The sequence below is a fragment of the Somniosus microcephalus genome, unplaced genomic scaffold (genome assembly GCF_052327205.1).
Source record: "Somniosus microcephalus isolate GS21.2 unplaced genomic scaffold, FLI_Smic_1.0 unresolved_chr2, whole genome shotgun sequence".
Classification (NCBI taxonomy): domain Eukaryota; kingdom Metazoa; phylum Chordata; class Chondrichthyes; order Squaliformes; family Somniosidae; genus Somniosus; species Somniosus microcephalus.
The window spans coordinates 18,552,665-18,579,199 of record NW_028225180.1 but is presented as its reverse complement, the minus strand read 5'-3'; the positions used below and the strand labels follow the sequence as shown (position 1 = coordinate 18,579,199).

At 48.8% G+C, this 26,535-nt stretch overlaps 1 protein-coding gene across 1 annotated transcript in view; it reads left to right on the top strand.

The window, feature by feature from the left end:
* The window catches only part of LOC147092224 (G protein-coupled receptor kinase 2-like), a 117,690-nt gene that overhangs the window by 80,779 nt on the left and 10,376 nt on the right, over positions 1–26,535 (top strand). Inside the window, exons 16-19 of the mRNA XM_085975888.1 lie at positions 10,717–10,800; positions 13,298–13,460; positions 24,567–24,694; positions 24,848–24,961. Of these exons, the coding sequence (XP_085832014.1) occupies positions 10,717–10,800; positions 13,298–13,460; positions 24,567–24,694; positions 24,848–24,961 (489 nt within the window). The remainder of the gene's footprint in view (positions 1–10,716; positions 10,801–13,297; positions 13,461–24,566; positions 24,695–24,847; positions 24,962–26,535) is intronic.

Sequence of the window (26,535 nt, the reverse complement as noted above, 5' to 3'; positions counted from 1 at the left end):
AGGAGGGTACAGAGATAGGGAGGGCTGTAGGGGCTGGAGGAGGTTACAGAGATAGGGAGGGTTGTAGGGCTCGAGGAGGTTACAGAGATAGGGAGGGTTGTAGTGGCTGGAGGAGGTTACAGAGATAGGGAGGGTTGTATGGTCTGGAGGAGGGTACAGAGATAGGGAGGGTTGTAGGGGCAGGAGGAGGTTACAGAGATAGGGAGGGTTGTAGGGGCTGGAGGAGGTTACAGAGATAGGGAGGGAAGTAGGGCTGGAGGAGGTTCCAGAGATAGGGAGGGTTGTAGGGCTGATAGAGGTTACAGAGATAGGGAGATTTATAGGGGCTGGAGGAGGTTACAGAGATAGGGAAGGTTGTAGGGCTGGCGGAGGTTACAGAGATGGGGAGATTTGTAGGGGCTGGAGGAGGTTACAGAGATAGAGAGAGTTGTTGGGCTGGAGGAGCTTACAGAGATAGGGAGTGTTGTAGGGGCTGGAGGAGGTTACAGAGATAGGGAGGGTTGTAGGACTGGAGGAGGTTACAGAGATAGGGAGGGTTGTAGGGGCTGGAGGAGGTTACAGAGATAAGGAGGGTTGTAGGGGCTGGAGGAGGTTACAGAGATAGGGAGGGTTGTAGGGGCTGGAGGAGGTTACAGAGATAGGGAGGGTTGTAGGTGTAAAGTCTGTGGGTTGTGCAGTTAATTACGACACAGACTTCAGGAGTAACATACAACAGGACTTTACTATTCGAAGGTCAGGGCGAATCTGCCCTATAAATCATGCCACAGCACTTATATACCGGTGTGGTCACCGTCGGTATTACCGTATACAGAAGCCAAACAAGTAGTGCCACACCTAAAATAGTTCTCTTAAAGGTGAACGGTTACATACAATAGTCTCTTAAAGGTAGACGGTTACATACACTACAATCCTCCCTTTTTAGCTTACAACATACTATTTCTCATTAACATACATATATTCAACTTCAGGTAAACAATTTACAGATATAGTCTCTGTGGGAAACAGTTCACAGGTTCAGTCTCTGTGGGAACAGTGTATAGATTCAGTCTCTAGTCTTGACTCGGTCCGAACAACATCGCTGTGGTGTAGCCGGTTCACATTGCTAGCGTGACTCATCCACTAGTCTTCCCCTTGACGTAACAGCTTGAACTCCCGTCCTGCTGAACCAGCAATGCTGACTTTTACAAACAGCTGTATTGCCTTGGTAATTTTTCTTACTTTCCAACTGATTTATCTCCCTTTGTAGGGCCCACGTGCATGATCTGGTAGGAGTGATAATGATTTTGATGGTTATCATCTTCTGCTTCTTCTTTTTCTTTTCTGCTTCTTGGAGACTCTCGGGGCTCCCTTATCAGCTGCCAGCTGTAGCGCCACCATCTCCCTATGTTCCTTAGACTTTAAGTGCTTCATCCTGATTTCTGCACTTTGGGAGTTTTCAATCACAAGCTGGGCAGACCAGATCCTCGTAATATTCAGTGTCACTCAACAGGTCATGGTAATATTCGGTGTCGTCCTGAGCTAGTCTAGCGAGAGGGCCTGCTACTTCTTCCGTACCCAACTGGACGTTAGCCGACTGTTGTTCCCTCCCTAGACATCTTTCCTGAAGAGACTTTTTCATGCGTTCATATTCATCCCGCTCTTCCTGGGTTTCCTGCAAATCCTTCACTAATGACCTCGTTTGTGATTTCAATACTTCCCCTTCCCTCGGGGATTGATTGATCAGGCTATTCAATCCTTCTACTGGAGCAGCTGTTTCAACATTCTGCTGTTCACATTGACGTGATTCAGCGTACTTTTGGCATCCCTGTAAAATCTGTGTTGCAACCTCAGCTATTTCCATAACTTTTGAGAGCTCTGAACTCCTTCCCTTTGAAGATTGAAGCTCGTGTTCAGATTGTTCCCATTGTAGAGTCTTGTCCTTCAGCATATGAAGGAGTTTTACAGCACAGAAAGAGGCCCTTCGGCCCATCGTGTCGAGTTGGCTGACCGTTAACTCTTCCACGGGAACACTGTGGGTCAGAGTCTTCTCCATTTCATCCACCTTTTCCTCCAATGCTTTCACCTTCTTTTCCTCTTGTACTTTGGCTTCCAGCGCTCGGAGAAGTTGCGCCTTGATGCTCTCTAGCTCATGTTCAGAGGCCATTCTTACAGTCTCTGTGTTTCTTACAGTTCCCTTTTCTTCCACTGAATGGATTCCCAGTTGAATCTGTTCTTCAAGTTGTTGAATCTCGGTCATTGCCGCCCCATATTTGTCTTGGGTTTCCTTTAATATTTTTATGAGTTCTTGTACATCTTGTCTTTCAGGTTCTGCCATGTCTTTCACCTCTAATTTCTCATCTATGGATGGAACTTCTACCGATGAGTCTGTCTTGGCCTTGAGCTCATCAAGAATTTCCTGCAGCCTTTGGACTTCTTGCTCATGTTCAACCTTCAGTTGCTCATATGCTTCCACTGAAACTAGCTTTTCGGAGGTTGCCGAGTTAACCCCTTCCAGAATTGTAGCCTGGGCCTGTTCATACTGTTCTTTCAACTTCTCACACTCTGCTTGTAAGGAGTCGTAGAGAAGAACTGGAATAAAATCCTGGCTTCCTGCAGATTCCTCTTCATTTGCTTCTTCCTGCAAATATTCTAACTCCTGAACAGCATAAGGGAGATGTGATCGGTAATTGGTCACGATGGCTCTATGGTCGCTCTCGGCTTGAGCTAGCTGCGTCTGTTGTCTTTCCAGATTCTCCCATTCGGTGTCATAGAACTTTTTCATTGTTTGCATCTCTTGTACGAGACGGTAACTCAATTGTTCTAATTGTTGTCGTAATTTGAAATAAGTTTGAGTCCGAGCTCGGTGTTCTTCCGTCATGGATATGTCCGTAACTTGAACAGGCTCAGAATTTTCTGTCGAACTAGGTTGTCGTTGTTCGGTGGAGTTCTGTTCTGAAACTTTGTTCTTCTCTGGAGCATAAGCCTTTATGCATGCCTTCGTTTTTCCAACCTTCGTCGGCAAGTCCATTTCAGCCTTGTCTTTCATATTTGGGTTGGTCTTATCGTCATCCGTTTCAGAATCTGAGCTGATTGTCTGCACCGAGTCCTCACTCGTTATGGCTTTTAGATAGTGCCATTCCATGTCTATTTTCTTGATCCACTCCCATCCTAGAAGTGGTGGTCCTCCCTCATGTAGTACGTATAAGTTCATTCTTGGGTGTTCTTTACCCCTATCTCTCACTTTGACTCTTATCTTTCCCATGGGGTATACTTTATGCCCCGTGTATGTCTGCAATACGAACTTGGTATCTCTTAAGGGTATATGTGAGAATAGCCGGTGGTAATCCCTTCGATTTATGACTGATAGAGCTGATCCAGTGTCCAACTCCATTTTCACTTGGATTCCAGCTATTTTTAGCATGACCCAGATAGTTTGTAGGTCAGCTTCCTTACTCACATTGTGAATTCTCAGACTACCCAGCTCCTGGCCGTTTGGGTCTGAGTCTGAATTCTGTTCGTCTGAACTCTTCTCAGCCACCTTGTGTACCTTGTTGTACTTTTCCTGTGATGGCTTCCTTTGGTTGTTGGTCCTTTGGTTGTTGGTCTTCTTCCCTGACCGGCATACCTTAGCTATGTGACCCAGTTTGCCACATTTCCTACATTCCTGGTTCTTAAACCAGCATTGGTTCTGGTCGTGTGTTGTCTTCCCACAACGATAGCATTTTGTTGTTGTCGAGGTAATTTGATCCACACTTAGTGCTGCTGTCTTTAGCTGCATTTCCGCAGTTCCCTTCGCTGCGGCTTCGTGCGATGCTGCAATAAGGACAGCCCTGTCAAGTGTAAGGTCGTTCTCTTCGAGTAGTCGCTTTTGCGTTCCTTCCTTTGCCAACCCGCACACGAACTTGTCTCGCAATGCCTCTGTCAGATTCCCTCCAAACTGGCAGTATTTCGCTAGTCTACGCAGTTCGACCAAGTATTCTGCGTTGCTTTCGTCTTTCCGTTGCGTTCTCGCATAGAATTTGAATCGTTCCGCCAACATCAACGGTGTAGGGTTCAAGTGGTCCTTCAGGACAGCCACAATATCATCGAAAGTCTGATCCGCCGGTTTAGCTGGTGCTAGTAGATGCTTCAAGAGCCCGTATGTCTTTGCGCCCATCGAGTTCAGCAAGGTTATAGCTTTGTCATCTTCTTCTATTTTATTGGCCTCACAATAGATCTCAATGCGTTCCACGTACGTGGCCCAGTCTTCTACTTCGGAATTAAAATCGTTGATGTTACCACGCTTAGGCATCTTCCTCTCTTTGGGAGCAACACAAGTATTTCTTTAAATTATTATTTCTTTTTTTTTTCTAAGATGGCGGTTTTCCCGCGAAAATGGCGGTTTCCCGCTCTTATCTTCTCTCCCCGCCCACTTCAATGGCGGTTTCCCGCTTCTGTCTTCTTCCCCACCTAATGGCGGCTTCCCGCGTTTCTTCCCTGGCGGGAGGGGTACACTTTCCCCACGGGCAACGGCCGCTGGCTTTCAGGTTCACAGCCTGCGCGTCGGCTTCAAGGCTTTCCCTTTTTTTTTTTATTTTATGGCAGGGCGACCGGCTCTGGGTACCCCGTTGACGGCGAACAGGTTCAGCCGCTGGGCTGGCTCTCGCACAGTTCCCCTTGCTCGGCTCTGTCTCTCCCGCTCGCTCGGCTCTACCGGCGCTGGGTACACCCCGTTGACGGAGGACAGTTCAGCCGCTGGACTGGCTCTCGCACAGTTCCCCTTGCTCGGCTCTGCCTCTCTCCCGCTCGCTCGGCTCTACCGGCGCTGGTTACACCCCGTTGATGGAGGACAGTTCAGCCGCTGGACTGGCTCTCGCGCAGTCTCTCTTGGTCGGCTCTGCCTCTCCCGCTCGCTCGGACCCCAATCGCGCCTCCCAGCCCTCTCAGTCCGGTGCTTCTCTCCCCGGCTGCGGCTGAGTTTCTCTCTTCCCGCGCCTACGCTCCCGGTCGCCGCCCGGCTTTTCCCGCCGGTCGCGGTCTCTCACGACGCCGTTGGACCCGACTTTTTGTCCGGCTCCTTTTCCCCCTCGACCGTGGTCGAGTTCCCAGCCCTTATCCTCCGGCTATTCTTTTCACTTTCCCTTACTCACAGTCACCGTGGCAGAAGGGACAGTCAGTGCCTGTTGCTGATGGAAGTTTTTGTCGCTAAAGTCTTCCTCCTTTCTATTGCTGCAGCCTTGAGTTTTCTCCCAGCCGAATGACGAGGGCGGTTGCCTCTTTTCGACGCTCTTTCGTTGCTTGAAATTATTGTTGCCGCAGGGTACGATCGGACTCGTCGCCACTGTAAAGTCTGTGGGTTGTGCAGTGAGTTACGACACAGACTTCAGGAGTAACATACAACAGGACTTTACTATTCGAAGGTCAGGGCGAATCTGCCCTATAAATCATGCCACAGCACTTATATACCGGTGTGGTCACCGTCGGTATTACCGTATACAGAAGCCAAACAAGTAGTGCCACACCTAAAATAGTTCTCTTAAAGGTGAACGGTTACATACAATAGTCTCTTAAAGGTAGACGGTTACATACACTACAGTAGGGGCTGGAGGAGGTTACAGAGATAGGGAGGGTTGTAGGTTAATCCCGGGGATGAGGGGATGGACATATGAGGAGAGGTTGAGTAGATTGGGACTCTACTCATTGGAGTTCAGAAGAATGAGAGGCGATCTTATTGAAACATATAAGATTGTGAAGGGGTTGGATCGGGTGGATGCGGGGAGGATGTTCCCGATGATGGGTGAAACTAGAACTAGGGGGCATAGTCTTAGAATAAGGGGCTGCTCTTTCAAAACTGAGATGAGGAGGAACTACTTCACTCAGAGGGTGGTAGGACCATGGAATATGCTGCCCCAAAAAGCTGTAGAAGCTACATCATTACATAAATTTAAAACAGAAATAGACAGTTTCCTAGAAGTAAAGGGAATTAAAGGTTATGGGGAGCGGGCAGGAATTTGGACATGAGTCCAGGTTCGGATCGGTCATGGCCCTGTGGGTAGCGGAGTGGGCCCAGGGGCCGTGTAGCCTAATCCTGCTCCTATTTCGTGTGTCTAATTCTGTTTGATTCAGGAGATGGTTCTGTGATAGTGGATTGGCGGTTAGGATCAGATCAGCCATGATCTTATTGAATGGCGGAGCAGGCTCGATGGGCTGATTGGCCTACTCCTGCTCCTATTTCTTATGTTCTTATGCAGGGGCTGGAGGAGATTACAGAGATAGGGAGGGTTGTAGGGGCTGGAGGGGGTTACAGAGATATTGAGGGTTGTAGGGGCTGGAGGAGGTTACAGAGATAGGGAGGGTTGTAGTGGCTGGAGGAGGTTACAGAGAAAGGGAGGTTTGTAGGGGCTGGGGGAGGTTACAGAGATAGGGAGGGTTGCAGGGGCTGGAGGAGATTACAGAGATAGGGAGGGTTGTAGGGGCTGGAGGAGGTTACAGAGATAGGGAGGCTTGTAGGGGCTGGAGGAGGTTACAGAGTTAGGGAGGGTTGTAGAGGCTGGAGGAGGTTACAGAGATTAGGAAGCTTTGTAGGGGCTGGAGGAGGTTACAGAGATAGGGAAGGTTGTAGGGGATGGAGGAGGTTACAGAGATAGGGAAGGTTGTAGGGGCTGGAGGAGGTTACAGAGATAGGGAGGGTTGTAGGGGCTGGGGGAGGTTACAGAGATAGGGAGTGTTGTAGGGGCTGGAGGAGGTTACAGAGATAGGGAGGGTTGTAGGGCTGGAGGAGGTTACAGAATAGGAAGGGTTGTAGGGGCTGCAGGAGGTTACAGAGATAGGGAGGGTTGTAGGGGCTGGAGGAAGTTACAGAGATAGGGAGGGTTGTAGGGGCTGGAGGAGGTTACAGAGATAGGGAGAGTTGTAGGGGCTGGAGGAGATTACAGAGATAGGGAGGCTTGTAGGGGCTGGAGGAGGTTACAGAGATAGGGAGGGTTGTACGGGCTGGAGGAGGTTACAGAGATAGGGAGTGTTGTAGGGGCTGGAGGAGGTTACAGAGATAGGGTTGTAGGGGCTGGAGCAGTTTACAGAGATAGGGAGAGTTGTGGATGAAGGAGGTTACAGAGATAGGGTTGTTGTGCTGGTGGAGGTTACAGAGATAGGGAGGGTTGCAGAGTCTGGAGGAGGTTACAGAGATAGGGAGGGTAGTAGGGGCTGGAGGAGGTTACAGAGATAGGGAGGGTTGTAGGGGCTGGAGGAGGTTATGGAGTTAGGGAGGGTTGTAGAGGCTGGAGGAGGTTACAGCGATAGGGAGGGTTGTAGGGGCTGGAGGAGGTTACAGAGATAGGGAGGGTTGTAGGGCTTGCGGAGGTTACAGAGATAGGGTGGGTTGTAGAGGCTGGAGGAGGTTATGGAGATAGGGAGCTTTGTAGGGGCTGGAGGAGGTTACAGAGATAAGGAAGGTTGTAGGGGCTGGAGGAGGTTACAGAGAGAGGGATGGTTGTAGGGCTGGAGGACGTTGCAGAGACAGGGAGAGTTGTAGGGGCTGGAGGAGGTTACAGAGATCGGGAGTGTTGTAGGGCTGGAGGAGGTTACAGAGATAGGTAGGGTTGTAGAGGCTGGAGGTGGTTACAGAGATAGGGAGGGTTGTACGGACTGGAGGAGGATACAGAGATAGGGAGGGTTGTAGGGGCTGGAGGAGGTTACAGAGATAGGGAGGGTTGTAGGGGCTGGAGGAGGTTACAGAGATGGGGAGATTTGTAGGGGCTGGAGGAGGTTACAGCGATAGGGAGGGTTGTAGGGGCTGGAGGAGGTTACAGAGATAGGGAGGGTTGCACGAACTGGAGGAGGTTACAGAGATAGGGAGGGTTGTAGGGGCTGGAGGAGGTTACAGAGATAGGGAGGGTTTAGGGGCTGGAGGAGGTTACAGAGATAGGGAGGGTTGTGGATGGAGGAGGTAACAGAGATAGGTAGAGTTGTGGGGCTGGTGGAGGGTACAAAGATAGGGATGTTTGTAGGGGTTGGAGGACGTTACAGAGATAGGAAGGGTTGTTGCGTTGGTGGAGGTTACAGAGATAGGGAGGGTTGTAGAGGCTGGAGGATGTTACAGAGATAGGGAGTGTTGTAGGGGCTGGAGGAGGTTACAGAGATAGGGAGTGTTGTAGGGGCTGGAGGAGGTTACAGAGATAGGGAGTGTTGTAGGGGCTGGAGGACGTTACAGAGATAGGGAGGGTGTAGGGCTGGAGGAGGTTACAGAGATAGGGAGGGTTGTCGGGGCTGGAAAAGGTTACAGAGATAGGGAGGGTTGTCGGGGCTGGAGGAGGTTACAGAGACAGGGAGGGTTGTCGGGCTGGAGGAGGTTACAGAGATAGGGAGGGCTGTAGAGGCTGGAGGAGGTTACAGAGATAGGGAGGGTAGTTGCGGCTGGAGGAGTTTACAGAGATAGGGAGGGTTGTAGGGGCTGGAGGAGGTTACAGAGATAGGGAGGGTTGTAGAGGCTGGAGGAGGTTACAGAGAGGGAGGGTTGTAGGGCTGGAGGACGTTACAGAGATAGGGAGGTTTGTAGGGCTGGAGGAGGTTACAGAGATAGGGAGGGTTGTAGGGCTGGAGGAGGTTACAGAGATAGGGAGGGTTGTAGGGGCTGGAGGAGGTTACAGAGATAGGGAGGGTTGTCGGGGCTGGAGGAGTTTGCAGAGATAGGGAGGGTTGTAGGGGCTGGAGGAGGTTACAGAGGTAGGGAGGGTGTAGGGCTGGAGGACGTTTCAGAGATAGGGAGGGTTGTCGGGGCTGGAGAAGGTTACAGAGATAGGGAGGGTTGTAGGGCTGGAGGAGGTTACAGAGATAGGGTGGGTTGTAGTGGCTGGAGGAGGTTACAGAGAGGGAGGGTTGTACGGCTGGAGGACGTTACAGAGATAGGGAGGTTTGTAGGGCTGGAGGAGGTTACAGAGATAGGGAGGATTGTAGGGCTGGAGGAGGTTACAGAGATAGGGAGGTTTGTAGGGCTGGAGGAGGTTACAGAGTTAGGGAGGGTTGTAGAGGCTGGGGGAGTTTACAGAGATAGGGAGCTGTGTAGGGGCTGGAGGAGGTTACAGAGATAGGGAGGGTTGTAGTGGCTGGGGGAGATTACAGAGATAGGGAGTGTTGTAGGGGCTGGAGGAGGTTACAGAGATAGGGAGGGCTGTAGGGGCTGGAGGGGGTTACAGAGAGGGAGGGTTGTAGGGCTGGAGGACGTTACAGAGATAGGGCGGTTTGTAGGGCTAGAGGAGGTTACAGAGATAGGGAGGGTTGTAGGGGCTGGAGGAGGTTACAGAGATAGGGAGGGTTATAGGGGTGGAGGAGGTTACAGAGAGAGGGAGGGTTGTAGGGGCTGGCGGACGTTACAGAGATAGGGAGGTTGTTGGGCTGGAGGAGGTTACAGAGGTAGGGAGGGTTGTAGGGCTGGAGGAGGTTACAGAGTTAGGGAGGGTTGTAGGGGCTGGAGGTGGTTACAGAGATTGGGAGTGTTGTAGGGGCTGGAGGAGGTTACAGAGATAGGGAGGGTTGTAGGGCTGGAGGAGGTTACAGAGATAGGGAGGTTTGTCGGGCTGGAGGAGGTTACAGAGATAGGGAGTGTTGTAGGGGCTGGAGGAGGTTACAGAGATAGGGAGGGTTGTAGGGGCTGGAGTAGGTTACAGAGATAGGGTTGTAGGGGCTGGAGGAGGTTACATAGATAGGGAGGGTTGTAGGGGCTGGAGGAGGTTACAGAGATAGGGAGGGTTGTAGGGGCTGGAGAAGGTTTCATAGATAGGGAGGGTTGTAGTGGCTGGAGGACGTTACAGAGATAGGGAGGGTTGTAGGGGCTGGAGGAGGTTACAGAGATAGGGAGGGTTGTAGGGGCTGGAGGAGGTTACAGAGATAGGGAGGGTTGTAGTGGCTGGAGGAGGTTACAGGGATACGGAGGGTTGTAGGGGCTGGAGGAGGTTACAGAGATAGGGAGGGTTGTAGTGGCTGGAGGAGGTTAGAGAGATAGGGAGGGTTGTAGGGGCTGGAGGAGATTACAGAGATAGGGAGGGTTGTAGGGAGCTGGAGGAGGTTACAGAGATAGGGATGGTTGTAGGGCTGGAGGAGGTTACAGAGATAGGGAGGGTTGTAGGGGCTGGAGGAGGTTACAGAGATAGGGAGGATTGTAGGGCTGGAGGAGGTTACAGAGATAGGGATGGTTGTAGGGCTGGAGGAGGTTACAGAGATAGGGAGGGTTGTAGGGGCTGGAGGAGGTTACAGAGATAGGGAGGGTTGTAGGGGCTGGAGGAGGTTACAGAGATAGGGAGGGTTGTAGGGCTGGAGGAGGTTACAGAGATAGGGAGGGTTGTAGGGGCTGGCGGAGGTTACAGAGATAGGGAGGGTTGTAGGGGCTGGAGGACATTACAGAGACGGCCAGGAGTTCACTGGAATAGTCGGTCTGGAGGTAACAAAGGCTCGGATGAGGGTTTCAGCAGCAGATGAGCTGAGGCGGGGGCGGAGACGGACGATGTTGCGGAGGTGGAAGTAGGCGGTCTTGGTGATGCTGTGGATATGTGGTCGGAAGGTCATCTCGGGGTCAAATACGACACCAATGTTGTGAACAGTCTGGTTCAGCCTCAGATATTGTCCAGAGCGAGGGATGGAGTCGGGGGCTGGGGAAGGGAGTTTGTGGCGGGTCCGAAGACAATGGCTTCAATCTTCCCAATGTTTAGATGGAGGGAATTTCTGCTGGTCTCGTTGTAACTAACATTTGTAAAAATATGATTCCAGTACCCACCTCCACTGATCCCAACCCCGGGACAGGTGAACGATTTGGACATACCCCCCGAGGAAGTGAACACACAGAATGTCACGGTATAGAACAAGCTGACTCCCAGTCCCCGTCTGTCTGTCTGCGTGCGTCTGTCTGTCTGCGTGTGTCTGTCTGTCTGTGTGTGTCTGTCTGTCTGTGTGTGTCTGTCTGTCTGCGTGTGTGCGTCTGTCTGTCTGCGTGTGTGCGTCTGTGAGTGTCTGTGCATGTGAGGGTGTGTGAGATTGAGTGAGAGTTGTGTGTGTGAGAGTCTGTGTGTGAGTGTCTGTGTTGGGGTGTGTGTGTGAGTGTCTGTGTTGGGGTGTGTGTGTGAGTGTCTGTGTTGGGGTGTGTGTGAGAGTCTGTGTGTGAGTGTCTGTGTTGGGGTGTGTGTGTGAGTGTCTGTGTTGGGGTGTGTGTGAGTGTCTGTGTTGGGGTGTGTGTGAGTGTCTGTGTTGGGGTTTGTGTGTGAGTGTCTGTGTTGGGGTGTGTGTGTGAGTGTTTGTGTTGGGGTGTGTGTGAGTGTCTGTGTTGAGGTGTGTGTGAGTGTCTGTGTTGGGGTGTGTGTGTGAGTGTCTGTGTTGGGGTGTGTGTGTGAGTGTCTGTGTTGGGGTGTGTGTGAGAGTGTCTGTGTTGGTGTGTGTGAGTGTCTGTGTTGGGGTGTGTGTGAGAGTCTGTGTTGGGGTGTGTGTGAGTGTCTGTGTTGGGGTGTGTGTGAGTGTCTGTGTTGGGGTGTGTGTGTGAGTGTCTGTGTTGGGGTGTGTGTGAGTGTCTGTGTTGGGGTGTGTGTGAGTGTCTGTGTTGGGGTGTGTGTGAGAGTCTGTGTTGGGGTGTGTGTGAGTGTCTGTGTTGGGGTGTGTGTGAGTGTCTGTGTTGGGGTGTGTGTGTGAGTGTCTGTGTTGGGGTGTGTGTGAGTGTCTGTGTTGGGGTGTGTGAGTGAGTGTCTGTGTTGGGGTGTGTGAGTGTCTGTGTTGGGGTGTGTGTGAGTGTCTGTGTTGGGGTGTGTGTGAGTGTCTGTGTTGGGGTGTGTGTGAGTGTCTGTGTTGGGGTGTGTGTGAGTGTCTGTGTTGGGGTGTGTGTGAGTGTCTGTGTTGGGGTGTGTGTGTGAGTGTCTGTGTTGGTGTGTGTGTGAGTGTCTGTGTTGGGGTGTGTGTGAGTGTCTGTGTTGGGGTGTGTGTGAGTGTCTGTGTTGGGGTGTGTGTGAGTGTCTGTGTTGGGGTGTGTGTGAGTGTCTGTGTTGGGGTGTGTGTGAGTGTCTGTGTTGGGGTGTGTGTGAGTGTCTGTGTTGGGGTGTGTGTGAGTGTCTGTGTTGGGGTGTGTGTGAGTGTTTCTGTGTTGGGGTGTGTGTGAGTGTCTGTGTTGGGGTGTGTGTGAGTGTCTGTGTTGGGGTGTGTGTGAGTGTCTGTGTTGGGGTGTGTGTGAGTGTCTGTGTTGGGGTGTGTGTGAGTGTCTGTGTTGGGGTGTGTGTGAGTGTCTGTGTTGGTGTGTGTGTGAGTGTCTGTGTTGGGGTGTGTGTGAGTGTCTGTGTTGGGGTGTGTGTGAGTGTCTGTGTTGGGGTGTGTGTGAGTGTCTGTGTTGGGGTGTGTGTGAGTGTCTGTGTTGGGGTGTGTGTGAGTGTCTGTGTTGGGGTGTGTGTGAGTGTCTGTGTTGGGGTGTGTGTGAGTGTCTGTGTTGGGGTGTGTGTGTGAGTGTCTGTGCTGGGGTGTGTGTGAGTGTCTGTGTTGGGGTGTGTGTGTGAGTGTCTGTGTTGGGGTGTGTGTGAGTGTCTGTGTTGAGGTGTGTGTGTGAGTGTCTGTGTTGGGGTGTGTGTGAGTGTCTGTGTTGAGGTGTGTGTGAGTGTCTGTGTTGGTGTGTGTGTGAGTGTCTGTGTTGGGGTGTGTGTGTGAGTGTCTGTGTTGAGGTGTGTGTGAGTGTCTGTGTTGGGGTGTGTGAGAGTGAGTGTCTGTGTTGGGGTGTGTGTGTGAGTGTCTGTGTTGGGGTGTGTGTGAGTGTCTGTGTTGGGGTGTGTGTGAGTGTCTGTGTTGGGGTGTGTGTGAGTGTCTGTGTTGGGGTGTGTGTGAGTGTCTGTGTTGGGGTGTGTGTGTGAGTGTCTGTGTTGGGGTGTGTGTGTGAGTGTCTGTGTTGGGGTGTGTGTGTGAGTGTCTGTGTTGGGGTGTGTGTGAGTGTCTGTGTTGGGGTGTGTGTGAGTGTCTGTGTTGGGGTGTGTGTGAGTGTCTGTGTTGGGGTGTGTGTGAGTGTCTGTGTTGGGGTGTGTGTGAGTGTCTGTGTTGGGGTGTGTGTGAGTGTCTGTGTTGGGGTGTGTGTGAGTGTCTGTGTTGGGGTGTGTGTGAGTGTCTGTGTTGGGGTGTGTGTGAGTGTCTGTGTTGGGGTGTGTGTGAGTGTCTGTGTTGGGGTGTGTGTGAGTGTCTGTGTTGGGGTGTGTGTGTGAGTGTCTGTGTTGGGGGGTGTGTCTGAGTGTCTGTGTTGGTGTGTGTGTGAGTGTGAATCTGTCTGTGTGTGCGAGTATGTGTGCGTGCGGTATAACAGTGAATAACCCCCGGTCTCTCCCTCGCTGTGTTGCAGTTGCTGGGAAGCGATGTGGAGTTTTACCGGAAATTCCCACGGACCATCCCGGAGCGCTGGGAGGATGAGGTGGTGGAGACGGTGTTCTGGGCTGTGAACGAGGAGACAGACCAGGTTGAGGCTGACCAATCCTCAGAGCGCCCGAGCCTCGACATCGAGACAGGTGGGGCTTAGAATTTCACCTCCTCTCCCTCCTCGAACGGGGCTGATTCCTCACTGGGGTCGAGGTTTCACGGGCGGTGGGTCACCTAATCAGAGGGCTTTGTTAATACGCCGACCCAGGCAGGCATTGTCGGCTGGGTATTAAACTGTGAAGGCATCGCCATTCCTAATCCTGTCCCCACCGGACACTCCCGTGCACAGGAGCAGGAACCCTGGCTGGTTTACTCTTCTCGCAGCTCCATCCCTAGGCCTGGGGCACTGACACACACTCACAGACAGTCACACTCTCACTCACACTCTCACATTCACACACACAGACACTCAGACTCACAGACACTCACACAATCAAACACTCCTACAGTCACAGTAACACACACATACAATGACACACACACACACCTTCTCAAAGGCAATTAGGGATGGGCAATAAATGCTGGCCTTGCCAGCGACGCACACATCCCATAAAAAAACGAATTAAAAAACTCACTCAGTCACATTAACACAGTCACACTCTCTCTCTCTCTCTCACACACACAGTCACACACACATACAATCACACTCTCTCTCTCACACACACACACACACACACACATACAGTCACATTAATACACAAACTCACAGAGTCATATACACATTGTTACATAGTTATGTTGGGACTACATTGTACAAGTGTACTAACACTCAAATCAAGTGTAGCAGCACTACGACGCTGGGAAAGTAGTGCGCAGGCGCCGCACAGGGCACTGGGAAATATCACCCCGCACCATGCGGCAGGCAGCCATTACAACAAATAAAACAGTAGTTTCTAATTACAGACTACCGAGTCCAGAGTCGTCTTTACAAAGCACTACGAGCGCTAGAAAACATAATATGGTGGCAGCGGTATAAGTGAGTAAAACTTACGCAAATAAAAACGATATCAGATTGACGAAAGAAATTTAAAAGTAAACTCTGCAGCGTTTTAACTGCGAATCGTACGGGCAGCTAAAATGGCGGCGTCCAATGCACTGACCGCGAATATGCTCCGCATCATGAACTGGGAAGCCGACAATATCATGGAAGCTTTCCGGAAATTGAAGCAAAAATGCGAGCTTACATTTAAAAGTTTCCTGAAAGGCTCCTCTGATGAGGAAAAAGTCAGCTACATTCTACTGTGGGCGGGAGAAAAAGGCTTAGATCTCTATAACAGCTGGAGTTTATCCGAAGAGGATAAAACGAACCCTACGGAGATTTATGAACAGTTCAGTAACCATCTCGAGCCTAAATCAAACCACCGCATACACAGGTATAAATTCCAAAGCTTAAGACAGGAACCTGGTGAAACGGCTGACAATTTCCTGACGAGATTAAAAAACGAAGCCAGCAAATGCAAATTTACGGAACTGGAAGAAAGGCTGGTAGACCAATTAATATGGGGATCAGCACATACAGAAGTGCAAAAAGAACTAATAGGAAAAGAAAAGCTCGGAATATCAGAAGCCATAGATACAGCAAGGGCTCACGAAGCCACAAAACAACAGATGAAAACGCTGAATACTCATACGGCTGATGTGCAGACAACTCCTGAACCGGATCACAGAGTAGAGGCAGTGCGCGAAAAGCACAGCACACAAAAACAAGTATATGACAGCGGGAAGAATACGTGTAGAAACTGCGGAAGACAACACGACTACACAGACAGAAGAAAATGCCCAGCGTATGGAACAAGCTGCAACACGTGTGGTAAAGCAAACCAGTGGCAAAAGATGTGCAGAGCTAAAAGAGAGGGGCTACACACCAAAAGCAGAGGTGGGCAGCAGAACCAACAAAAGAAAAACAAAATCCATACAATGGGTGAGCAAGATGACGAAGACTGCGGGTACGACAAAGCTCTGAACATTGAAACCATAAAGGTTCTCTTACACGAAACGTCCAGAGCAGAAAGCACCCCAAAGAAAGAATGGCACACTATCATCCAGATTAAAAAGAGGATCGAAGGACAGCCCACAACCGTCAATCTAAAAGTAAAGTTGGACACAGGAGCTCAGAGCAACATCCTTCCACTGAGGCTATACCAAAGGATCTTCCCCGAAAACTTGGGCGAAGATAGATACCCGAAAAGAGGATGTTTAAAAGCAAACAACGTCACGCTGACAGCGTATGGGGGGAGCGAGATCAGACAACTCGGAACAACCTATATAAAAGGAACATACAAAAGCAGAAACATCAACTGCATGTTCTATGTGACCGACTCCGAGGGACCGGCGATCCTGGGATTAAACCGCTGCGAGAAGCTGGGGTTAATCTCGGTAAACCACGAACTAACAAAAACATCACTGAAAGTCGACAGCAACACCCCACTGGAGAATCGTCCACAAATCATGGACACGAAACATTTGATGGACATGTATCCAGAGTGTTTTGATGACACTGTAGGATGCTTCGGGGAGTTCAAGTACCATAGAACAATAGATCCAGAGGTAAAACCCGTCATCCACACTCCAAGAAAAATACCCACCGAGCTAAAAGAAAAATTATACACTGAACTAAAAGAAATGGAAGAGAGAGAAATAATCGCAAAGGTCACTGAACCCACAGACTGGGTAAACTCGATTGTGGTACGGGAAAAGCCGAACGGGCGGCTCAGAATCTGTCTGGACCCCAAAGACTTAAACCAGGCAATAAAGCGGGACCACTACCCCACACCAACATTAGAGGAAATCACACCAGCACTGGCAGGAGCCAAAGTCTTCTCCAAACTGGATGTCAGAAACGGCTACTGGAACGTAAAACTGGATGAAGAATCAACTAACCTTGTAGTGTCCATGTGTAGATGAAGACAGGAGTTGGTTCATAGGTATTTACTAAACAAGTCTGGGGGGGGTTCTAAAGGATATACACAATACACAGGCTTATATAGCCCAAGTGGCAATTACCGGCATTACGCACACCTGGGGCTCTTAAAGGCACATACACCATAATTGCTCTTAAAGGCACATACACCACAATTCCTCCCCTTCTAGCTAACTAGTACATCATATTTTAAGTAATTATTAATTACATGTTATATGCAAAATAATATACATTGCTGTATTAATTAATTATAAGTTAGTCTCTCAGGAGGCTTCCTGACTCGGTCCGGATAACGCCTCGGGGGTGTAGTAGTTTCTGGTGGTGTAGTAGGTTCTTCTGGCAAGGCTGATTCGGCTTGAAGGCCAGTGTCGGGTTCATCGGGTTCCAGTATCACCGGATCGGAGGTAGATATGGGTATCTCTACTTCATTGTTAGATGTATAGCGTGGTGGTGTAGGTTGTCCCTTTTCGGATGACTTGATGATTTGGTCAGCATGGCGCCTTATTATGCTTTCTCCGATGTCCACGGTATACATCAGTGGTCCTAGTCGTGTGCAGATAGTTCCAGGCTGCCATTTCTCGGTACGGTAGTCCCGGGCCAAAACCGGTTGGCCTATCTGGAAGGCCCTAGTTGGCCTTTCATTCATACCCTGAAACTGCCGGTTCTCCACGTCCCTTCGGATGTTGGGCTTGACCAAATCTAGCCGGCATCTTAGGTTTCTATTGTAGAACATCATGGCGGGAGTTTGGTTTGTAACCATATGTGTTGCATTCCTATATGCAAATAAGAAGTTATCCACCTTGTGCTGAAGTTTTATGTCTTCATTACCCATGGCCTTTATGGCCTTCTTAAAGGTCTGGACAAACCTTTCAGCCAATCCATTGGTGGCGGGATGGTATGGGGCGGACGTGTAGTGCTTTACCCCATTGTTCTTTAAGAACTTTCTGAATTCTTCGGACACAAATTGCGGTCCATTATCAGAACATATCTGTTCCGGCAGCCCATTCCTGGCAAATATGGTCCTTAATACTGTGATGGTTTTTTCCGTGGTGGTGGAGGACATCTTTATTACCTCCGGCCACTTGGAGTGTGCATCAACTGCGATTAAGAACATTGAGTCCATAAATGGACCAGCAAAGTCGATGTGCACCCTTTGCCAGGGAGATGAGGGCCACTCCCATGGATGTAGAGGGGCCTGTGGTGGAGCATTTTGGACCTTCTGGCATCCTAGGCAGCTCTTGGTCATATCTTCGATGTCTCCATCGATACCTGGCCACCACACAAACGCCCTAGCTAGGTTCTTCATTTTCACTCCACCCAGATGCCCCTCGTGAAGCTCCTTTAGCACTTTATCCTGGAGTTTGGGTGGAATCACCACTCTGGATCCACACATCAAGGTTCCTCGGCACACTGACAGCTGTTCTCTTCTTTGCGAGAATGCTGGCAACAGTGGTTCGCCATGTGCTGGCCATCCCTTCATTGTTAAATCGTAGACCCGTGAGAGAGTAGGGTCATTTCTTGTCTCCCTTTCAATGGCAGAATTTGTCACCGGTAGACATTCCACTATGGTAGAGTGGAATATCTCTACTGGGTCTACTGTAGGTGCCTCTTCTATCGTTGGCAACGGTAGGCGCGATAAACCGTCAGCATTCCCATGCTGTTTTGACCCTTTGTATTTAATGTTGTATTGGTGTGCCCCTAGAAAAAGGGACCACCTCTGTAGTCTTTGTGCCGTCATAATGGGGACACCTTTCTTAGGGTTGAATATGGAGATGAGGGGTTGATGGTCAGTCAGTAAGGTAAATTTTTGTCCGTGTAGGTAATGGTTGAATTTCTTCACTCCCCATACCAGGCTGAGTGCTTCCCTGTCTATCTGGGAATAGTTACGCTCAGCTGAGTTCAATGAGCGTGACGCAAAAGCTATCGGCCGTTCCGAGCCATCAGGGAATCTATGGGACAATACCGCTCCTATGCCGTAAGGGGATGCATCGCACGCCAGTCTGATTGGTAGTGATGGGTTGTAATGAGCCAAAACTTTCTCGGATGTGATTAAGTCTTTACATTTATGGAAGGCACGTTTACAGTCTTCGTTCCATTTCCAAATCACTCCTGTGTGTAGAAGATCATTAAGTGGGTGTAGAATAGTTGATAAGTTTGGTAAAAATTTATGATAGTAATTTATTAATCCCAGGAATGACCTCAATTGTGAAACATTTTCAGGTGCTGGGGCTTTTATAACTGCTTCAATTTTTTCAGGTGACTTATGCAACCCTTCCTTATTAATTATGTGGCCACAATATGATATCTGATTTTGGAAAAATTCGCACTTGGGGCGATTTGCTCGTAGGCCCCGTTCTTTCAGCCTAGTGAGCACCTGCTCCAAATTGGCAAGGTGCTCGTTGTCGTTTTCTCCTGTTATAAGGATGTCGTCTAGGTAGCATTGAGTCCCCGGAATCCCTTGCAGGACTTGCTCCATAGCTCTTTGCCAGATAGCTGGAGCTGATGCTACTCCAAAAACCAGTCGATTGTACTGGTACAGACCTTTGTGTGTGTTTATTGTGAGATACTTTTTAGAGGTCTCCTCAACCTCCATCTGTAGATATGCCTGTGCCAAGTCAATTTTTGTGAAACGTTTTCCTCCGGATTTTGAGGTGAAAATATCTTCTATCCTCGGAAGAGGATACTGTACCGTGTGAAGGACCGGGTTTACAGTCACCTTAAAGTCCCCACAGATGCGAATTTTTCTCTGTTCCTCAGAGTTATTTTTCAATGCTTTTTTCATGACTGGAACGATGGGTGTTGCCCATTCGCTCCAATCTATTTTGGATAATACGCCTGCCTTTTCCAAATTCTCCAGCTCTGCCTCGACTGCCGGACGTATTGCGTATGGCACCGGTCTTGCCTTAAAAATTTTTGGAATTGCTGCATCTTCCACTTTTATTGAGGCGGTGATGCCTTTCAAGGTTCCTAGTTTCTCTTGAAACACTTCTTTGGCGTTGGCCAAGATGTCTTTTAATCGTTCAGGTATGATGTCATCATTGTTTTTTTCCTTACTGGTCACCGTCAGTGCCTGAATGGAGTGCCAGTCTAAACGTATCTTCCTTATCCATTCACGTCCCAACAACGGTGGACCACCATCTTGTAGAATGTATAAATACAACTTTTGTATTTCTTTGCCGTTGTATACCACAGGCACCTTTATTTTTCCTTTGGGGTATACTTTCTGCCCCGTATATGTTTTTAAGATAATGGATGTGTCTTTTAGAGGTATATGCGAAAATAGCCTCTCGTAATCTCGTCGATTTATTACGGTTAGAGCTGATCCTGTATCTAGCTCCATTTTAACTGGGGACCCTGCTATTATGAGGGTAACCCAAATGGTCTGGTAATCTTCATTGGCCATTACATTATGTAATTTGAGAGAGCTTAGTCTCTTGTTCCCGGAGTCGCTATCGCTCTTCTGGTCTTTGGAGCTACTGTCCGTCATCATTTGTACCTTTCTGTGCTTTTCCTTATTGATTCTTTTCCTGTTAGTGGATTTTTTATTTTCAGATCGGCATACACGTGGAATGTGTCCCATCTTTCCGCATCGCCTGCATGCTTTTTCTTTGAACCAGCAATCCCTCTGGTCATGGTTGGATCTGCCGCAGCGATAACATCTCTCGAAACCCCGTGTCATTTCATGGGTGCCGAAGTCCTGTGGCCTTTGCTGTATCTTTGCCGCTCCTATTGCACTGAAAGCCTTGTCCAGTGTTAAATCTTTTCCAGAAGATATCTTTTTCTGTGTTTCTACACTTAGGGGATCGCAGATGAATTTGTCTTGCAGAGAATCTGCCAGTCCTGCCTCGAATTGGCAGTGTAGGGTATCAACAATCTCCTCAAAATTCTTGTCCATCGGTTCGGCTGGAGTGATTAAGTTGCGTAACAGCTTGTATGTTTCTGCGCCCATTAGATCCAGAAGCACTGAAGCTTTTTTTTCATCTTCTATGCCATTTGCGGTGCAAAACACCTCCACTCTTTCTACATATGTGGTCCAATCCTCTATCTTGTTATCAAAAACATCAATATTGCCAAAGTTAGGCTCTGTTTCGTTATCAAAAGCATCAATATTGCCAGACTTAGGCATTTCAAAAAAAAGATATGGCGCTTCCCGCGCTTTTTTTTCTCTGTAGCAACGATATGGCGCTTCCTGCGCTTTCCCGCCGCTGCTACCGATAACAACGCTGTTTTACTGTGGTTTCCGTTTATTCACTGTTGGAGACTCGTTCCCGACGGAGGTCTAAACGCTGACCTGCTTGCCGCGCCGGCCGTCTCCCGAGTGCACCCTCCCAGTCCGTTATTGCTTGCCTCCGATTTCGCTGCCTGTCTCAGCTGTAGAGCCCGCCGCTGGAGCCCCAGCCTGACGCCCAGGAAGGATTAGCGCAGTACCTGCCACCAGCTTGGCCAGCTGGTGAAACCACAGTTTCTATTACTTCCTTGAGTCTTCTGGACGCTGGAGGAATCGATGTCCTTGAGGTGCTGCCGAATTGCAGGTAAGTCCGTATCCCATCCTCGTCGCCACTGTAGTGTCCGTGTGTAGATAAAGACACTGAAGACAGGAGTTGGTTCATAGGTGTTTACTAAGCAAGTCTGGGGGGGGTTCTAAAGGATATACACAATACACAGGCTTATATAGCCCAAGTGGCAATTACCGGCATTACGCACACCTGGGGCTCTTAAAGGCACATACACCATAATTGCTCTTAAAGGCACATACACCACAAACCTGACGACTTTTAATACACCATTGGGGCGTTATAAATTCCTGCGGCTGCCATTCGGGTTGAAAGTCAGCCAAGACATCTTCCAACAAAAGATCAATGAAACATACAAAGGCTGTGAGGGAGCCATTGGAATCGCTGATGACATCCAAGTTTACGGATCAAATGAAAGAGACCACGACGTGCACTTGCACGAGGCCATGGAGCGCACCAGAACGGCTGGCATCAAGCTGAACGCCGAGAAGTGCATCATTAAAAGTACGAAATGCAAATTCTTTGGCATGATCTACACACCGGAGGGTGTCAAGCCTAATCCCGAAAAGGTCGAGGCGATAGCAGAGATGAAACCTCCAAACGACAAGAAGGAGCTGAGAAGCTACCTCGGCTTGGTCCAGTATATGAGCTCTTTCATCCCCAACATGTCAGACTACACAGCCAACCTAAGAGAATTACTAAAAGAAGACACCGAATACCAATGGTCAGAATCCCATGAGAGGAACTTCAAACACCTAAAGGAATTATTATGTAAAGAAACCAGCCTGTCTTATTACGATAGGAAAAAACCTGTCACCCTACAGGTAGATGCCTCTACCAGGGGGCTAGGGGCAGCCCTCGCGCAGGAAGGAAAACCAATAGCTTTCGCATCGAAGGCATTGACATCAACAGAAACAAGATACGCAAACATCGAAAGAGAGCTATTGGCAGTAGTATACGGATGCGAAAAGTTCCACACCTACTTATACGGAAGAAAATTCGAGGTAGAGAGTAACCATCGTCCACTCGAACAAATTTACAAGAAAAACCTAAGCAAGGCCCCAGCAAGACTGCAAAGGTTACTGTTAAGACTCCAAAGTTACGACTTCGAATTAAAATACCGGCCAGGAAAAGAAATGGCATTGGCAGATGCATTGTCTCGATTGTCACCACACGAAAAGCACGAGGTGAAGGGCCTGACAGTAAAAATACAACACCTCGTAAATGTTACTCCCACAAAGCTTAGCCAAATTCAAGAGGAGACTGGTAAAGAAGAGGAGTTGCTACTACTCAGCAGCACGGTGGCATAGTGGTTAGCATTGTTGCCTCACAGCGCCAGGGACCCGGGTTCGAATCCGACCTCGGGTGACTGTCTGTGTGGAGTTTGCACATTCTCCCCGTGTTTGCGTGGGTTTCCTCCGGGTGCTCCGGTTTCCTCCCACAGTCCAAAGATGTGCGGGTTAGGTTAATTGGCTATGATAAATTGACCCTTAGTGTTAGGGGGATTAAATACGTGGGGTTACGGGGATAGGGTGGGATATGTGTTGGTGTAGGGGTTACGGGGATCGGGTGGGATATGTGTCGGTGCAGACTCGATGGGCCGAAATGGCCTCTATCTGCACTGTGGGGTTTCTGTGATTCTGTGATACTCATGCAGCAGGTAATACAGGGGTGGCCGGAGAAGATCCAGCAGGTCCAAAACCAAATCCGACAGTACTGGACAATCAGAGATGACATCTCGGTGGAGGACGGTGTTCTCCTTGCTGGCTCAAGAATCATAATACCAAAATCAATGCAAACGTAACTTCTCCGCTTAATACACCAAGGCCATATGGGGATGGAGAAATGTAAACTAAGAGCCAGATCAGCTGTGTACTGGATAGGCATGTACAAAAGCATAGAACAAATGGTCTCCACATGCTGCATATGCCAGAAATACCGAAACACACAGCAGAAGGAGGAGATGATTCCAATGGAAGTACCCCCGAGACCATGGCACACGGTCGGAACAGATCTGTTCCTGTGCAACCAGGAGTGGTACATCATAGTAGCAGACTACTACTCAAAATTTCCTTTTGTCAGAAGGATAAACGACATGAGAGCCACAACAGTCACAAAAATTGCGAAAAACTTATTCGCAGAACAGGGCATCCCAGAGAAGGTCATCTGCGACAATGGGACACAATTCACCTCCAGCGAATTCAGAGCACTGGCTGTAAAATACGGATTTAAAATAATTACCTCATCCCCACATTACCCAAGGGGACACGGATTTATCGAAAGACAGATCCAAACAGTCAAAAGAGCTCTCATTAAAGGCAAGGAGACGTGAGAAGACCAAGACCTCACCCTCTTGGCAATCAGATCGACACCTTTGAGAGCAGACTCGAAATCACCAGCAGAACTACTAAACGGTAGAAAATACAAAACAACTCTACCAGCAAAGGTATATCCTCCCCAGGACCAAGAGGACGTTTGGCAGAAGCTGATGGAAACACAAGCTACGGGGAGCACACACTATAACAAGCATGCAAAACCACTACCGGAGCTGCTAAATGGGCAATCAGTGCATATACAAGATCCATTGTTGAGAACATGGAGTCCAGCCAATGTTATTGGAAAAGCTGATACTCCAAGATCTTACTTGGTAGAGACAGAACCTGGAAACCAATACAGGGGAAACAGGATCCATATCAGACCCTCACCTGAAGCTGTCAAACAGCAGACAACATTAACAGCAGTTACAGTACCAGACGCGGAAAACAATATAACGCCAGAAACAAACACCTCAAATACAACAACTGCAAACATGCACTCTCCAGAGCCAAACACGACAGCACTGGCAACAAGAAAAGAACACACCAAAACACCACAGAAAGGAATAGTTACAGCCAAGTCCACAAGATGGAGGAGTAACATACAACCACCTGAGCGGTATCGCGAATAATTATAAAGACAATTATAATTCACACAGAACAGTAAAACAACATGGGCAAATATCTGTATATAAATTGAGCAAAGAAAGCTCACGTTCTGTATTTTGTTAACGTTATTCAACTGGAAACATTGTAAAATAGAAAAATTGATGTAATTAGTTTTGTTGGGAAAGAGTGATGTTACATAGTTATGTTGGGACTACATTGTACAAGTGTACTAACACTCAAATCAAGTGTAGCAGCACTACGGTGCTGGGAAAGTAGTGCGCAGGCGCTGCACAGGCACTTGGAAGTATCACCCCGCACCATGCGGCAGGCAGGCATTACAACAATTAAAACAGTAGTTTCTAATTACAAACTACCGAGTCCAGAGTTGTCTTTACAAAGCACTACGAGCGCTAGAAGACATAACACACACACTCAATCACACACACACCCAGACTTATCGGTGCGGGAATGGGAGTCTGAATCTACTGCTGGTCTCTGAATCCCAGATCTAACCATGTGTGCGGGAGTCTGAATGTGCTCCTGGTCTGGGAATCCCAGATCCCTCAGTGCAGGAGAGGGAATGTGCTCCTGGTTTGGGAATCCCAGATCCCTCAGTGCGGGAGAGGGAATGTGCTCCTGGTTTGGGAATCCCAGATCCGTCAGTGCGGGAGAGGGAATGTGCTCCTGGTTTGGGAATCCCAGATCCGTCAGTGCGGGAGAGGGAATGTGCTCCTGGTTTGGGAATCCCAGATCCGTCAGTGCGGGAGAGAGACTGTGTTGGGGTGAGGTTTGAACAATGTCTAACTCGCCCTCTCTCTAATGGTCTCCTCTCCCCAGACATCAAGGACTGCCCAAAGTGCATCATGCATGGTTACCTCAGCATCATGGATAGTCCCCTGGGGACTCGCTGCCATTTCTACCTCTACCCCCAGCGACTGGAGTGGAGGAGGAAGGGAGAGAGAATGGTAAACACTTCATTCCACACTCCACCCACCCCCTCTCACTTTCCATCTCTCCATCACTGTCTCTCTCTCCCTTTGTCTCTCTCTCTGTCTGTCTCTCTCTCTCTCTCTCTCTCTCTCTGTCTCAGACTGACCCTTTGCTCCCACTCCCCCCAGAGCCATGTGTTGATGATGTCAGATATTGAGGCTGTGGAAGAAATGGAAGTGAAAGAGAAATCCTGGCTAAAGGTCCGAGCCAGGGGCAAAGAGCCCATGGTGCTCAAATTCGATGTGAGTAAAAATATCTCCCTCTCTCTCTCTCTGTGTGTCTCTCTCGCTCTCTCTCTGTCTCTCTCCCTGTCTCTCTCTCTGTCTCTCCCTGTCTCTCTCTCTCTGTCTCTCTCTCTGTCTCTGTCTCTGTCTCTCTCTCTCTGTCTCTCTCTCTGTCTCTCTCTCTCTGTCTCTCTCTGTCTCTCTGTCTCTGTCTCTCCCTCTCTGTCTCTCCCTCTCTGTCTCTCTCTCTCTGCCTCTCTCTGTCTCTCTGTCTCTCTCAATTCAATTCAAATGCTTTATTGGCATGAAAGTTTACAGAGAACCATATTGCCAAAGCTTACATAGCAAAAAGGTACAGTTTTCCAACATTCTGTAGGTGTCAATCGATTTGACATTTGTTGGGTACATACAATATTACTTTTAAACAATATTAATTTTAAACAGTCTTTGTACTTCATTTGGTACATCTCTCTCTCTGTCTCTATCCCCCTCTTTATCTCTCTCTCCCCGACTCTCTCTCCCTCTCTGTCTCTCTCTCTCTCTGTCTCTCTCTCTGTCTGTCTCTCTCTCTCTCTGTCAATTCAATTCAATTCAATTCAAATCGCTTTATTGGCATGACAAGGTACATCTTATGTTGCCAAAGCATCGAAAAACATTTATGGTTGAACATAAACGCAGATCTATCCATACAGTGTATAAACAGATATATCCCTGTGTGTATAAATATACATTCATATAATTTGTATATACTCTTTTCTTAGGTTTAATGGTTGTCCCTCTGTTTATGGCAAGCTGTAACATAGTGTGCTGCTAAAGTTACACAATTTCTCTCTTCCCCTAGTAGATATGGGAGTTTTTGGTCGTCATTCAAATTTCTGAATTCAGGGCATATTTTCATGAATTTTGGGTAGAAGTTCTCCCTGATGCCCTGATAGTTTCCACAAGCTATGAGGAAGTGCATCTCTGTCTCCACCACTCCCTGACTGCAGTGAGAGCATATCCTGTCCTCTCTTGGCAGCCAGGTCTGCCTGTGTCTGCCTTTTTCGATGGCCAGACTATGCTCACTAAGTCTGTGCATTGTCAAGGTTTTTCTCAGTTTGCTATCTTTTACCGTGGTCAGGTATTCAGCCATGTTGTATTGTCTGTTTAGGGCCAAATAGCAATCGAGTTTGTTTTGGGTTTTTGTTGTTTCTGTCCAATAGGTCAGATATTTTTCCTTTTGTTTAGTGACAATTGTGTTGGGTCGAATTCTCTGTGCTAGGATGTCACTGTCCTGGAGCTGGTTATTATTAGTAGTGTTAGTAGTTACTTCACTGAGTCCCAGGACCAGTTGACTGAGGGTATTCTTCTCTATGATCCTCTCTTGGCATTTCAGGGCTTTGTAATGATAGCAGTGGGGGTTGCTCATTTTTAGGTGTTTCCAAAATTTGATGGCTCTTTTTTGGATATTAATTAGTAGTGGATATTGGCCTAGTTCTGCCCTGCATGCATTGTTTGTGGTTTTCCTCTGAGTCCGGAGGATACTTTTACAGAATTCTGCATGTAGGATCTCAATTGGGTGTTTGTCCCATTTTGCAAATTCTTGTTGTGTT